The 14,819-nt window shown below is 39.2% G+C and overlaps 1 protein-coding gene across 5 annotated transcripts in view; it reads left to right on the forward strand.

Annotated features, from left to right (window-relative positions):
- The window catches only part of LOC106567549 (BRCA2-interacting transcriptional repressor EMSY), a 54,197-nt gene that overhangs the window by 17,942 nt on the left and 21,436 nt on the right, over positions 1 to 14,819 (forward strand). For all 5 annotated transcript variants that reach the window (XM_014136993.3, XM_014136994.3, XM_014136995.3 and 2 more), the window contains one exon: positions 14,392 to 14,528. In XM_014136993.3, coding sequence (XP_013992468.2) covers positions 14,392 to 14,528 — 137 coding nt within the window. The remainder of the gene's footprint in view (positions 1 to 14,391; positions 14,529 to 14,819) is intronic.

Genomic DNA, 14,819 nt, shown 5'->3' on the forward strand with positions numbered 1-14,819 from the left:
TTGTAAGAGTCTTGATATGTTCGTCAAAAGAGAGATCAGGGTCCAGAGTAATGCCCAGGTCCTTCAGTTCTTTGAGACTGTACAGCCATCAAGATTAATTGTCAGTACCAAACAGAAGATCTATTTCTTTCTTGGGACCTAGAACTAGCATCTCTGTTTTGTCTGAGTTTAAAAGTAAAACATTTTCCACCATCCACTTCCTTATGTCTGAAACGCAGGCTTCCAGAGGGGACAATTTTGGGGCTTCATGTTTCATCGATATGTACAGCTGTCCGCATAGCAGTGAAAGTTAGCATTATGTTTCCAAATTACATCACCAAGAGGTAAATTATATAGTGAAAAGAATAGTGGTCCTAAAACGGAACCTTGAGGAACACCGGAATTTACAGTTGATTTGTCAGAGGACAAGCCATCCAGAGACAATCTGATATCTTTCCGACAGATAAGATCTAAACCAGGCCAGAATTGTCCGTGTAGACTAAATTGGGTTTCCAATCTCTCCAAAAGAATGTCATGATCGATGGTGTCAAAAGCAGCACTAAGGTCTAGGAGTGCGAGGACAGATGCAGAGCCTTGGTCTGACGCCGTTAAAATGTCATTTACCACCTTCGCGAGTGCAGTCTCAGTGCTATGATGGGGTCTAAAACCAGACTGAAGCGTTTTCTATACATTGTTTGTCTTCAGGAAGGCAGTGAGTTGCAGCTTCTGTTGCCTGTTTGAGTGTTTGTTTAACCTCTCTAGGGAGTGTGGGACGGTAGCGTCCCACCTGGCCAACATCCAGTGAAATTGCAGAGCGCCAAATTCAAATTAAATTACTATAAATATTGAACTTTCATGAATTCACAAGTGTAATACATCAAAATAAAGCTGAACTTGTTGTTAATCCAGCCGCCGTGTCAGATTTCAAAAAGGCTTTACGGCATAAGCAAACCATGCGATTTATCTGAGGACAGCGCTCAGTACACATAACATTAGTAGATTAGTCATGAAAGTCAGAAATAGCAATAAAATTAATCACTTACCTTTGATCTTTGTATGGTTGCACTCACAAGACTCCCAGTTACACAAATGTTTGTTTTGTTTGATAAATTCCCTCTTTTATATCCAAAAACCACAACAGGCAGACGAAAATTCCAAATAGTATCCGTAAAGTTCGTAGAAACATGTCAAACGATGTTTATAATCAATCCTCAGGTTGTTTTTAGCCTAAATAATCGATAATATTTGAACCGGACAATAGCTTTGTCAATATAAAAGAAAAACAAGAAAGGCGCGCTCTCGGTCGTGCGCAGGAAACAGCTCTGGGGACATCCCACTATCCACTCACTCAAAGTTGTCCTTCTCCCTCATTTTTCAGAATAAAAGCCTAAAACAATGTCTGAAGACTGTTCACAACTAGTGGAAGCCATAGGGAACGGAATCTGGGTCCTATCCCTTTAAATGGTGGATAGGCTTTCATTGGAAAAACAGCCATTTCAAAATAATGGCACTTTCTGGATGGATTTTCCTCAGGTTTTCGCCTGCCATTTCAGTTCTGTTATACTCACAGACATTATTTTAACAGTTTTAGAAACTTTGGAGTGTTTTCTGTCCAAATCTATATGCATATCCTAGCTTCTGGGCCTGAGTAGCAGGCAGTTTACTTTGGGCACGCTTTTCATCCAGAGGTGAAAATAGTGCCCCCTACCCTAGTGAGGTTAACCTCTAGTCAACAGCCAGTGGAATCGCGTGGCGCGAAATACAAATACCTCAAATGCTGTAACTTCAATTTCTCAAACGTATGACTATTTTACACCATTTTAAAGACAAGACTCTCGTTAATCTAACCACATTGTCCGATTTCAAAAAGGCTTTACAGCGAAAGCAAAACATTAGATTATGTCAGGAGAGTACCCTGCCAAAAATAATCACACAGCCATTTTAAAAGCAAGCATATATGTCACAAAACCCAAAACCACAGCTAAATGCAGCACTAACCTTTGATCTTCATCAGATGACACTCCTAGGACATTATGTTATACAATACATGCATGTTTTGTTCAATCAAGTTCATATTTATATCAAAAAACAGCTTTTTACATTAGCATGTGATGTTCTGAACTAGCATACCCACCGAAAACTTCCGGTGAATTTACTAAATTACTCATGATAAATGTTGACAAAATACATAACAATTATTATAAGAATTATAGATACAGAACGCCTTTATGCAAACGCTATGTCAGATTTTAAAATAGCTTTTCGGCAAAAGCACATTTTGCAATATTCTGAGTACATAGCCCGGCCATCACGGCTAGCTAATTTGACACCCACCAAGTTTGGGGCTCACTAAACTCAGAATTACTATTAGAAAAATTGGATTACCTTTGCTGTTCTTCGTCAGAATGCTCTCCCAGGACTTCTACTTCAACAACAAATGTTGTTTTGGTTCCAAATAATCCATAGTTATATCCAAATACCTCCGTTTTGTTCTTGCGTTCAGGTCACTATCCGAAGGTAACTCGCGAGTGCATTTCGTGACAAAAAAAATCGAAATATTCCATTACCGTACTTAGAAGCTTAAATAGCATAAAAATTGATTTTATTCTCGTAAAATAGCGATAATATTCTAGCCGGGCAACGTTGTATTCATTCAAAGGCTGAAAGAAAAAAATTGAGAACTCTCGTGAATGCGCATCTCAGTCTCACTGTCCCCAGGCTGACCACTTACAAACTCTGCTGCTGTACTTTTGCCCAGAGACAGCAGACACCCCATTCCACTTTCTGGCGGCTTTAGAGAGCCAATGGAAGCCTTAGAAAGTGTCACGTTACAGCACAGATGCTGTATTTTCGATAGAGATGCAACAGAAGGACAACAAATTGTCAGACAGGGCACTTCCTGTATGGAATCTTCTCAGGTTTTGGCCTGCCATATGAGTTCTGTTATACTCAGACACCATTCAAACAGTTTTAGAAACTGTAGAGTGTTTTCTATCCAAATCTACTAATTATATGCATGTTCTCGTTTCTGGGCAAGAGTAGTAACCAGTTTAAATCGGGTACGTTTTTTATCCGACCGTGAAAATACTGCCTCCTAGCCCCAACAGGTTAATAACCTACTGATTCTGCAAGCACCAAGCCTCATGCAATGACATGTCAAGTAAAAAGTTTCACAAATTCGGCTGCGTTTAGTCTTTTCAATGCTTTAATAAAGGCTTTACACTTTTTCTCATTAAAACAGCTTCTCTGGTATTATTTATTTATTTAGTGTTTGCATTGTTCCAAACGGTCAGAAAAACTATAATTTAATCTACGCAGCACATGTTTGGCACACATAATATGCACGCAGTGCTTGCTTTTTATCTTCTTTTTCTTGATCTCCAGTATTTTCCACAACTTGGCAAATTTATTCCACACATCTTACTTTCCCTTCACCTCTTGAGCAACCAGTAAACATTCCCCATTTTGAGTTTTTGTCACATCCTTTGCATCCATTTTGCTCTCATGTGTTACGGTGTTCAGAGTTTATAACCAATTTATTGATGTGATATGATGCTATAGGTCAGGACATATTGTGCCCTATTCAGACAGGATTCATTTTACTGGGGTAATGTAATTATGTGCACAAGCACAAAACACCACATCTGTAATTTTAGTCCTGTCCAAATCTGCCATGTCAGTAATTTCTACATGGAAGGAGAGTAACAATTCCAGCCAGAATAACCTACTTTTTGGGGGCGAACTCCAATGTCCTCGGATAATACTAGTCCAGTGCAAATCGACATCCCTGTGTTTTAAGAGAAATGTCTGAGTTTGACAGGTGTTGCTCCGGTTTGCGCAAGAAAATAACTGATTCGATAAATTTAACTAAGTGCTGCGCATAAGCTATATATCAATACATGTAGGCCAATGAACTTTCACAGTGAATGCTTTTCTTTGTTTTTGTGCAAATTAATTTAATATTGCGAAATGCATTAGTAAAAAAATATTTCATGCAACCCTTTCTGTTAATAGATCGTAAAGCAGCGTACAACTAACCTAAACGTTTGGAAATGATAAGTTTAACTTTGTCATCCATAGCCTTATAACGCACCTCAAGTGCAATTGCACTGTTTAGCTCACATCTGAAGGCTGGAGGGCATTGTAGTACATACTGTGGATTGCTAAAATATCCTAATGATTATGATCACACTTCATCAATTCAAATATTATGGCGTCACTATACCAAAGATGGTTTAGAAACTTGAGTTATCAGTGTGACCCTATCACCTCCACATGTTGAAATGCTGTATCCCGTGTGGCTCAGTTGGTAGAGCATGGCACTTGCAACGCCAGGGTTGTGGGTTTAATTACCACGGGAGACCAGTACTGGGGAAAAAGTATGAAAATGTATAGACTCACGTCTGCTAAATTACTAAAATGTAAATCTTCACGTCATAACTTCACTATTCTGTCATAACTGCCAATTTATTGAGAAAAAAAACCCAAATTGAATTACAGGGGTCAGTTGTAAAAAAACAGATCCTGTCAGAATTGTCCTCTGGAATAACGGACATTCTGGAGTAATAATTACATAACCAACGTTCTTTAGTAATATTAGTCCCATGCGAATACGTTTTTGGTCACGTGCATGCGATGCATACATGAGTCACGTAAAGAGAGAAAGGGTTAAAGGAATAGGGAATGTTTTTCCTAAACAAATGAGGGATTTCGGCAACAGAACTTTTCAGTCAGAAATGGCTCTAATTATGTTGCAGCTTCAGCAACACCTACAGCGCGATAAACACGGATGTTCTGTGGTGTTCTCTGCACCAGGGAGGCGAGAGAGAACGGGTGCTAGTCACATAGCAAGTGACTCTCTCTTTTTTTTTAAAGAAATTATTTTAAGAAATGTACACAGAGCAGCAAGTCTGAGCCCAGCCTGGCATAATCAAATCAATTGCTGGTTGGACTCCCTCTAGTCATTTTTGTGTCAATTATTGAATCAAACGGTGTGCTTAAATTATCATACAAGCTCAGTGCATATCATCAACTCAGCAAAAAAAAGAAACGTCCTCTCACTAAACTGCATTTATTTCAGCAAACTTGACATATGTTCATACAAATATTTACACAAGTTTCAACAACCTGAGACATAAACTGAACAAGTTCCACAGACATGTGACTAACAGAAATGGAATAATGCATCCCTGAACAAAGGGGGGGGGGGGGGGGGGGTCAAAATCAAAAGTAACAGTCTGCATTAAGTACTGCTGTGCTTCTCCTCTTCATGGACTGCACCAGATTTGCCAGTTCTTGCTGTGAGATGATACCCCACTCTTCCACCAAGGCAAGTTCCCGGACATTTCTGGGGGGAATGGCCCTAGCCCTCACCCTCCGATCCAACAGCTCCAAGACGTGCTCAATGGGATTGAGATCCGGGCTCTTCGCTGGCCATGACAGAACACTGACATTCCTGTCTTGCAGGAAATCACGCACAGAATGAGCAGTATGGCTGGTGGCATTGTCATGCTGGAGGGTCATGTCAGGATTAGCCTGCAGGAAGGGTACCACATGAGGGAGGAGGATGTCTTCCCTGTAACGCACATCGTTGAGATTGCCTGCAATGACAACAAGCTCAATCCGATGATGCTGTGACACACTGCCCCAGACCATGATGGACCCTCCAGTTGACAGTGAGAGAACGTTTATTTTTTTGCTGAGTTTTTGACCCACCGCCTCGATTTGGTCTTATGTAGCAAAATTTGTAATCTTTTTTTTAAATTATTATTATTATTTTTTTACATTGGATAAAGGTAGAGACTCGGAGCGAGAAAATGGTATCATACATTGCAGTTGAGGAACAATGGGGACAGTAATTCTGCTTTGAAAGTTGATAAACTTGTAATCTCATTTATGAGAAAATGGCCCTTGAATGGTTCATCTACTGGAGCGCTCTTTGTCTACACCCATTCTGCATCGTTCACACCCTCATAAGCCTTAGCCCCACCCATCTCTTTAAGGATTCACATGTGAGGCCATGTGCTAAACAGAGTGAGTAGTTTAGTAAACATCCAACGATTTCAAGACTGAAAGTGGACAAAGTAGTAGCCTACAATAAGGGAAAAACTCCAGGTAAAAATACACTTTATCTAGTCCTTTGCCTGTATCCTAATCTGACTTTGGTGCAGGTAATGTTGTTGTTCACATTACCATCTCTGGTAAACACACTATCAAATAAAATCAAAGTTTATATGTCACATTCACAGGATACAGAAGGGTTATGTGAAGGAAATACTACAACCACCCCTCAGCCACATCTAGTTTAGTGGATAGGTCACTATTTTCTAGACATGTAGATAGATGGCCGTAATCACCCCCAGACGCACCCTGCTAACTTGATGGGTCATGTAATCATTTGGCGAAGTTTATACATGTAGCTAGCTAGCTAAACAATGAACTGGCATAATCCAAACTCGTACTACTACCAATACAAACATTGTCATAGCTATTTTATGAATCTGCAGGTAGCTAAAGCTTACAACTAGGTTCAGTGTTAGCTAGCTAGCTAACATTAGGCTTTAACTAGCAATGCAAATGGCTTTCTGACTCAAATAATATTGCTACACAGGTCATACACGTAAAGTTAGCTAGCAAGCCAGCAAGCTAACGTTCACTAGCTAACAGTATGCTTTAACTTGTAATGAAAATGACTTTCTGATCAAATTAGATATGTATAATATCTGAAAATATAGCTAGACTCTTACCCGTATACATGGATGAATGCTTCACGGCAGACCAAAACCATTAACTCAGTTTTGTTTGTAGCTTGTTTGGCCAGTGTTGTCAAGTCTCTCCGGTTCACACTGACTGTGGCGTGTGCAGAAAGTAGCCCGTCACTTTTTCTAACTGATCTGTCCATTTAACGCCTGCTAAAAATTCAGGGCATCAGTGTTGTTGAGAAAAGTAGCTAAACTTTTGTAGTTCCCGATGGCTAATGTTATATCTTTCAAAAACGGTGTGGTAGAAAGGAATATCAACACATACTGAGCATGCTACATGGCAGACCAATCCAAACTAATCTCATGTCCAGCCCATCCATTATCTCAGCCAGCCATGCCTAGTGGGAAGGTTCCTGTCTCGTAATTTAAGCTCGTTATTTATTTTACTGATGGAATACAAGTTTGTTATTAATTCACTTGGAAGTTAACCTGTTGGGGATAGGGGGCAGTATTGACACGGCTGGATAAAAAACGTACCCGATTTAATCTGGTTACTACTCCTGCCCAGTAACTAGAATATGCATATAATTATTGGCTTTGGATAGAAAACACCCTAAAGTTTCTAAAACTGTTTGAATGGTGTCTGTGAGTATAACAGAACTCATATGGCAGGCAAAAACCTGAGAAGATTTCATGCAGGAAGTGGCCTGTCTGACAAGGTGTCGTTCTTCTTGTCTCTGTTTATTGAGTGAGGATCTTAGCTGTCCCGTGACACTTCCTACGGCTGCCATAGGGTCTCAGAAGGCGGCAAAAAGTTGAATCGTGGGTTTGCAGGCTCTGGCTGAAACAAAGCAGCGCGTTTGGGTAGTGGCTGGTTACAGTACTGTGAGACTCAGGCTCGTGCCCGCGTCGACCGAAAGGTTTGTTTTTTTCCTCTGTTTAGCTAAATGGACATTCCCGGTCGGAATATTATCGCATTTTTACGAGAAAAATGGCATAAAAATGGATTTTAAACAGCGGTTGACATGCTTCGAAGTACGGTAATGGAATATTTAGATTTTTTTTGTCACGAATTGCGCCATGCACGCGACCCTTATTTACCCTTTCAGATAGTGTCTTGAACGCACGAACAAAACGCCGCTATTCGGATATAACGATGGATTATTTTGGACCAAACCAACATTTGTTATTGAAGTAGCAGTACGGGGAGTGCATTCTGACGAAGAACAGGAAAGGTAAGACCATTTTTCTTATAGTAAATGGGATTTTGGTGAAGGCTAAACTTGCCGGGGCTCTAAATAGCTAGCCCTGTGATGCCGGGCTATCTACTCAGAATATTGCAAAATGTGCTTCATCCGAAAAGCTATTTTAAAATCGGACATATCGAGTGCATAGAGGAGTAATGTATCTATAATTCTTAAAATAATTGTTATGCTTTTTGTGAACGTTTATCGTGAGTAATTTAGTAAATTGTTAGTAAATTCCCCGGAAGTTTGCGGGGGGGTATGCTTTTTCTGAACGTCACATGCTAATGTAAAAAGCTGTTTTTTGATATAAATATGAACTTGATTGAACAAAAAATGCATGTTTTGTATAACATAATGTCCTAGGTGTGTCATCTGATGAAGATCATCAAAGGTTAGTGCTGCATTTAGCTGTCTTCTGGGTTTTTGTGACATTATATGCTAGCTTGAAAAATGGGTGTCTGATTATTTCTGTCTGTGTACTCTGCTGACATAATCTAATGTTTTGCTTTCGTTGTAAAGCCTTTTTTAAATCGGACAGTGTGGTTAGATTAACGAGAGTCTTGTCTTTAAATAGCTGTAAAATAGTCATATGTTTGAGAAATTGAAGTAATAGCATTTCAAAGGTTTTGAAAATCGCGCCACAGGATTCAACTGGCTGTTACGAATTCGTCCCGCCGGTCCCATAGAGGTTAACTTGTTCCAGAACACATTTCTGACCAAAAATGCATTTTTATAAAATAAATAATGTTTACGTTCAAATGGCTCTCCTGTGATGTGCGACATACGCCTAGTTTCCTGAAACGAGTCACACATATATATATATATATATATATATATATATATATATATATATACATATATATATATATACATATATATACATATATATACATACATACAGTGGTGCCTCCTTTAAAAGTTGTGAGCTTACACTGCGGGATTTAGAGGTACCCAGCGTCATGGCTTTATTGCTCCAGACCACCGCGAGGCGGAGTTAGAGCACTCATTATATGCATTTGGGTCCCAAGGTTTTTATATGACCAATCATATCGAGTGGTTCCAATTTGACGCGAGCCACCTGTCCCTGGTGACTTTCTTCAGCAAAGATGGCTGACAAAACATGGTGGAAGCAAATGTAAGTAATTATGTCATAATGAGTCAAGCAAAAAATGTACAATTGAGAGGAATATGTTAGTTAATGTAGAGACAAACGATTGTGCATATTTTTTTGGCAAAGTTAATTTATGGAAATCTTTATTTTTTTTTCTTCGTCTCAATCATATCCGATACCAGGTGTATCAAACTCCATTATTTGAATGATGCTATGTCTGCATGTATGTATTACAATTATACACTTCAACAGTGTTTACCGGTCCTGGGACATCAATGATTACACATTGTAACTATGCAATAGACTAGAAACATGATTTAAGTAAAGGCTGATTTGTAATTCGTATATACAGAATAAAAAACAGTACATCCTGCCAGCACACCCACAAGCGAGCGGAGGTGGAGAATGACGCATGGAAGAGAGTGAGGAACAAGATGGGAGTAATAATCCAGGCTATTTGCTCTGAGACTGGCAGAATAATGTAATGAAACAAGCAGGGAGCAGGTTTCAAACTCTCTTGACATTCTAGCCCGAAGTCCAGCACGCTATCGACTGTGCCCAAATGTATTAATTGGGGTTGGGGTGATTGGGGCTAAAAAAAAAAAAAAACGTATCAATTGGAATCTTTAACATGTGGAAAGGGGAAAAAGTATTATTCGTTTTTCACAAGCGTAGCAGGATGGGTTATTAGCTGAACAATAGACTATTCGACCTTTTTACTAAAGAATTGTCTAATAGTCGAGCTAGGTGTGAAACCCCCCGCCTCAGGCTGGACTGAGGGCTTGTACGCAGGTCATCACCGGCAACAACGTCGCCTATGGGCTCAAACCCACCGTCGATGGACCAGACAGGACTGGCAAAAAGTGCTCTTCACTGACGAGTCGTGGTTCTGTCTCACCAGGGGTGATGGTCGGATTCGCGTTTATCGTCCAAGGATATGAGCGTTGCACCGAGGCCTGTACTCTGGCGCAGGATCGATTTGGAGGTGGAGTGAGAGGACGTTTCTTTATTTGCTGAGTTTATATAGTCCCTGGTTCGAATTCGGGCTGTATCACATCCGACCGTGATTGGGATTGCCATAGGGTGGTGCACAATTGGCCCAGCATCATCCGGGTTTGGCCGGGGTAGGCGTCATTGTAAATAAGAATTTGTTCTTACCTGACTTGTCTAGTTAAAGGTTAAATAAAAAAAAACAACTGGCGGCAACTGCAGCGCAATCAATAGGAGGTGAACAGTGGCTGGTGCTGAATATATAGCTAACTTGTTATGTTTTTTTTTTTTTTAGGCCTACTTGCAATTGCAACTGGTCAAAAATGTATCATCCTACATAAAACAATGTAACTAATAATGAAAAGTGCACATTTGTAAATCCCAAACTCTAAAAGTAATTGAGAAGGTAGATACAAATTGTGACATTGTGGTAACAATAAAGAATTGAAACAGGATGCTGACTTTTCATATCTGTAGCAGGTGTAGCCCATCATGCAAATGTTAACTATTAGCAGGACAATATACTTTTTATAGCCCGGCTACTCTTGTGAAAATCCCTCAAATTAGAATTCGGTTACAATCAAATGCCGACCGCATTATCTACTAAGAGAATTCTCTTCGATTATAATCACAGTCATGTGTATCCCACCCAAGCAGACAGCTCTACGGCCCTGAAAGAACTTCATTGGACTCTATGTAAACTGGAAACCACATATCCTGAGGCTGCATTTATTGTAGCTGGGGATTTTAACAAGGCTAATCTGAAAACAAGGAATTAAACACTGGTCTCGCGCGTGCCCCGCAGGGATTCTTTAGCTAAATAGCCCAGTACTGTGCTGCCGACCGTCACGTTGTACAGCGCCATATTTTCCGTTCCATCCTAATTGAAACCCAGAGGGTTTTTCTTGGATTAGAAAAAACATAATATTAATTAAGCAAGTACAAGTCAAATGTTTGGACACCTACTCATTACAGGATTTTTCTTTATTTTTACTATTTTCTACTTTGTAGAATAATAGTGAAGACATCACAACTATGAAATAACACCTATGGAATCATGTAGAATTCGTTAAGAACAAATTCTTATTTACAAGGACAGCCTACTCCTTCCTCCCTGTCGGGGATTTGAACCCCGGTCTCCGGCATTCTGCAGTACAGACATGGCCTGCGCTCCCTTATGTAAGGAATTAGGCACTTTCCCATGTTTACTACAGTTTGTATTGTAGACTGCACAGTAGCCTAATCAACAAATGCAGGTGGCGTATTTCTTCATAATACTTTATCCAAATGTTAAAGCATATACTGTACAGTACTGTATTTCTTCATCTGCATGCTTTCGTTAATCAAATAATGAGAAAATTACTCTTTCAAAATGCAGATGTTGATTTAGTTATGGATCCATAATGAATTACTATGGGAATAAATGTCACTGATTTACAGAATTATTGTAACAAAGTTGCCTAATAAAGGAAAACAATTTAGAGTCATCCGGTCCTCATGCTATAGCCTACTCCCGACCGTATAGCGCCATATTTTCCATTCCATCCTAATGGAAACCCTGACACGGAACCCAAACAAGCTGCGCACGTGCACCATCGTGCATAAATATATTTTGTCCCCCAACACCAAACGCGATCACGACACGCATGTTAAAATATCAAAACAAACTCTGAACCAATTACATTAATTTGGGGACAGGTTGAAAAGCATTAAACATTTATGGCTTGTTAGCTAGTTAGCTTGCACTTGCTTGCTAATTTGTCCTATTTAGCTAGCTTGCTGTTGCTAGCTAATTCGTCCTGGGATATAAACATTGAGTTGTTATTTTACCTGAAATGCACAAGGTCCTCTACTCCGACAATTAATCCACACATAAAACGGTCAACCAAATAGTTTCTAGTCATCTCTCCTCCTTCCAGGCTTTTTCATCATTGAACTCCAATGGTGATTGGCATCTAAACTTTAATAGTATTACCACGACGACCGGCAAAACAGTTCGTCTTTCAGTCACCCACGTGGGTATAACCAATGAGGAGATGGCATGTGGGTACCTGCTTCTATAAACCAATGAGGAGATGGGAGAGGCAGGACTTGCAGCGCGATCTGCGTCAGAAATAGGAACGACTTCTATTTTAGCCCTTGGCCACGCAGGCGCTCGTGCGCAATAATTGAATAACATGAATTTCTAAATTTATTTTGCGACGCGAGCGGTGTGGTCAGCCTATGAGGATTTCGTTTTTCATTTTTTTCTTGGAATAGAAACACCATAATATTAATCAAGTTAATTAAGCCAAATTCCTTTATCAATCCCATATACTATGTTATTACAAAAAAGGTTTTAAATTATCTGGTTATGCCAATATGGAAGACTTTCAAATGCTTCTCAAAGATGCCCTCTGGTGGTCAAACTAGCACTAACTTGCATTTAACAGAAAAAATGCCTGACAATTAGATAACGTGCCACAGATTGCTGCTGCATTCCGCAAGGTGTGCTGCAGTATGACGCAACTTTTAAAGGAGGAACCACTGTAATCAATACACAATTAGGTTATTTGATGCAAGGGTATTTATACTTAAAAAAAAAAAAATTATTAGCCTACATTATCACATCTTGCTCGCTCGAGAAAGGCAATTTGGCCCTGGCTTGCAAACGAAATCCCCTGCGTCATCTTGTAAATGATTTGTGATTATTCTATCTATTTTTGAGAATGTAAATGTAGGCTAATAATAAATGTCATAATACCATATTGGACATTGAGCATAAATTGCATTTTGATAGCTTAGGTACTGATGCATCTGTCTATTATATCTGATTTTACAAGGATATGTTCACTGTCATCTGGCTACTGTAGGAAAGTTACAATCTAATGAAATATTTGTTACATAAATTAGCCTTCATCCCGTATGTGTAATCCTCTGAAGTGGACGTTATGTTGCACACTCACTGGTCTTTCCCTCTAATTTTAGAAGACATATTTTGCCGTAATGATCTGATCACACCATGCAACGAGGGATGTAGCCTACAGTCAGAGACAAGATGGACAATGTTAATTGGCAGGTGAAATCATGTCCAATGGGGTTGCAAGGTAAAAGTGGGAAGTAGGATTAGGTTGCCTCCTTTCTTCCTTGCTTGGCAGTTCTCAGAACCCACAACCCAAATGTATCACAAAATGTATATGCCATATCTCACAATCGATTGGACTTCACAAATTTAGTATTTTCGCTGTGACATAATGTTTTTTGCGTTATTCCACAAAATTCTATCTAGCGCTGCAGTGAGTCGGGCGCAGTATAACCCTGTGACGTAGCTCTAGCTCGCTCTCCCTGAGTGAGAGGGGTGTGCACTTTAACACACAGTCCAACAATGAGTCAGAGGGGTTTAGGAACATGGACACATTTTCGAAATGTGCCGATATTCCCCTTTAAGTAGCAGCCTACCTGTTGCCTCTTGGTGTTGTAGCCTGTCCTTCCCATTTAACTTTTAGTTCTGTCATTTTATTTTCATCTTCCATTGGTTAGCCTAGATATCTCCTAATAACTTGCCACACTGAGGCTCTAGCTCTGACTGTTGCCTAGTGCCGATTTGATGACTTGTGATTGGACGACGACCGCAACAAGCTACACAGATCACTCTCGTGAAAAACGAGAGCAGCAGCAGCATAAATGTAAAAATATATATCTTTCTCCGCGGGATGTGCGATGTAGACCATCTACATTTGGAATTTGGGTCTAATTTATGTTTTTTTTCCCTTATTGTTTTAAAGGAAAATAACGTTATAAAAAATTGGCAATTTCCTTATTCGTGTTACAAGAGTTGCAAAGAGAAGGAATATAACCAGTAACGTTTACAGAATTTTGGAAGCTTTCAGGGATTTTGGGTAATTGTCATAACATGTAAAATATTTTTTTTTAAATGAAAAATAGAATCACAAAGCTGTGAAACATTATCTTATGTATAACCCATTACCATTGCTGTTTAATACAAACATTTCTGCGTGTGTTATTTTAGTACATAATATCTTTGTTGTAAATGCTTTTGGCCTTAACTGGTGTAACTAGTGAAATAAGTCAATAGTTGGAAGAAACTCATGGACAACATGGACACAGATATAGAAAAATATATTAATACATATTTTAAAAGGTTAAGTAAATTACCAACGTTTACATAGATTACCAATATTATCTGTTAATTACCAAAAACGAATTTTAAATTCTGATAATATTGATAAATTACCAGGTGTTTTGCAACCCTAAGTGTTACCAATTCTGACAGACAATTCTGCAACTAAATGTTCAAATTATAGTGACTTAAAAGGTTGTGTTTTGGCAAACCTTTTAGATCTTCTTTGCCCCTCCATTGCAGGTACAACAACTAAGATCACCACCATTCCCATGACGTCCAAACCCAATGTTATCGTGGTGCAGAAGACTACTGGCAAAGGAACGACCATCCAGGGTCTGCCTGGCAAGAATGTGGTCACCACATTATTGAACGCAGGGGTCAGTTCAACATTAATTTTTTATTATTGATTAAGCCATTTTTGTGATGTTACATTTTATCTAGATTGTAATGATTTATTTCAGAATCTTTCAAATGTATTGACCCGACAACTTATTTCAGGTTTACAGGTAGTTTTAGTTTAGCCTTTCCGTCTGATCAGTCTATTGCTTTAAGTTTCATATTATACGTGAAGGTTTTTAATTTTAGTCATTTAGCAGACACTAGTATTAATAGCAACTTAGATTAAGACAACCACATATCACAGTCATAGTAAGTCAGTGCTAGTAAGA

The sequence above is a fragment of the Salmo salar genome, chromosome 13 (genome assembly GCF_965601325.2).
Source record: "Salmo salar chromosome 13, fSalSal1, whole genome shotgun sequence".
NCBI lineage: Eukaryota > Metazoa > Chordata > Actinopteri > Salmoniformes > Salmonidae > Salmo > Salmo salar.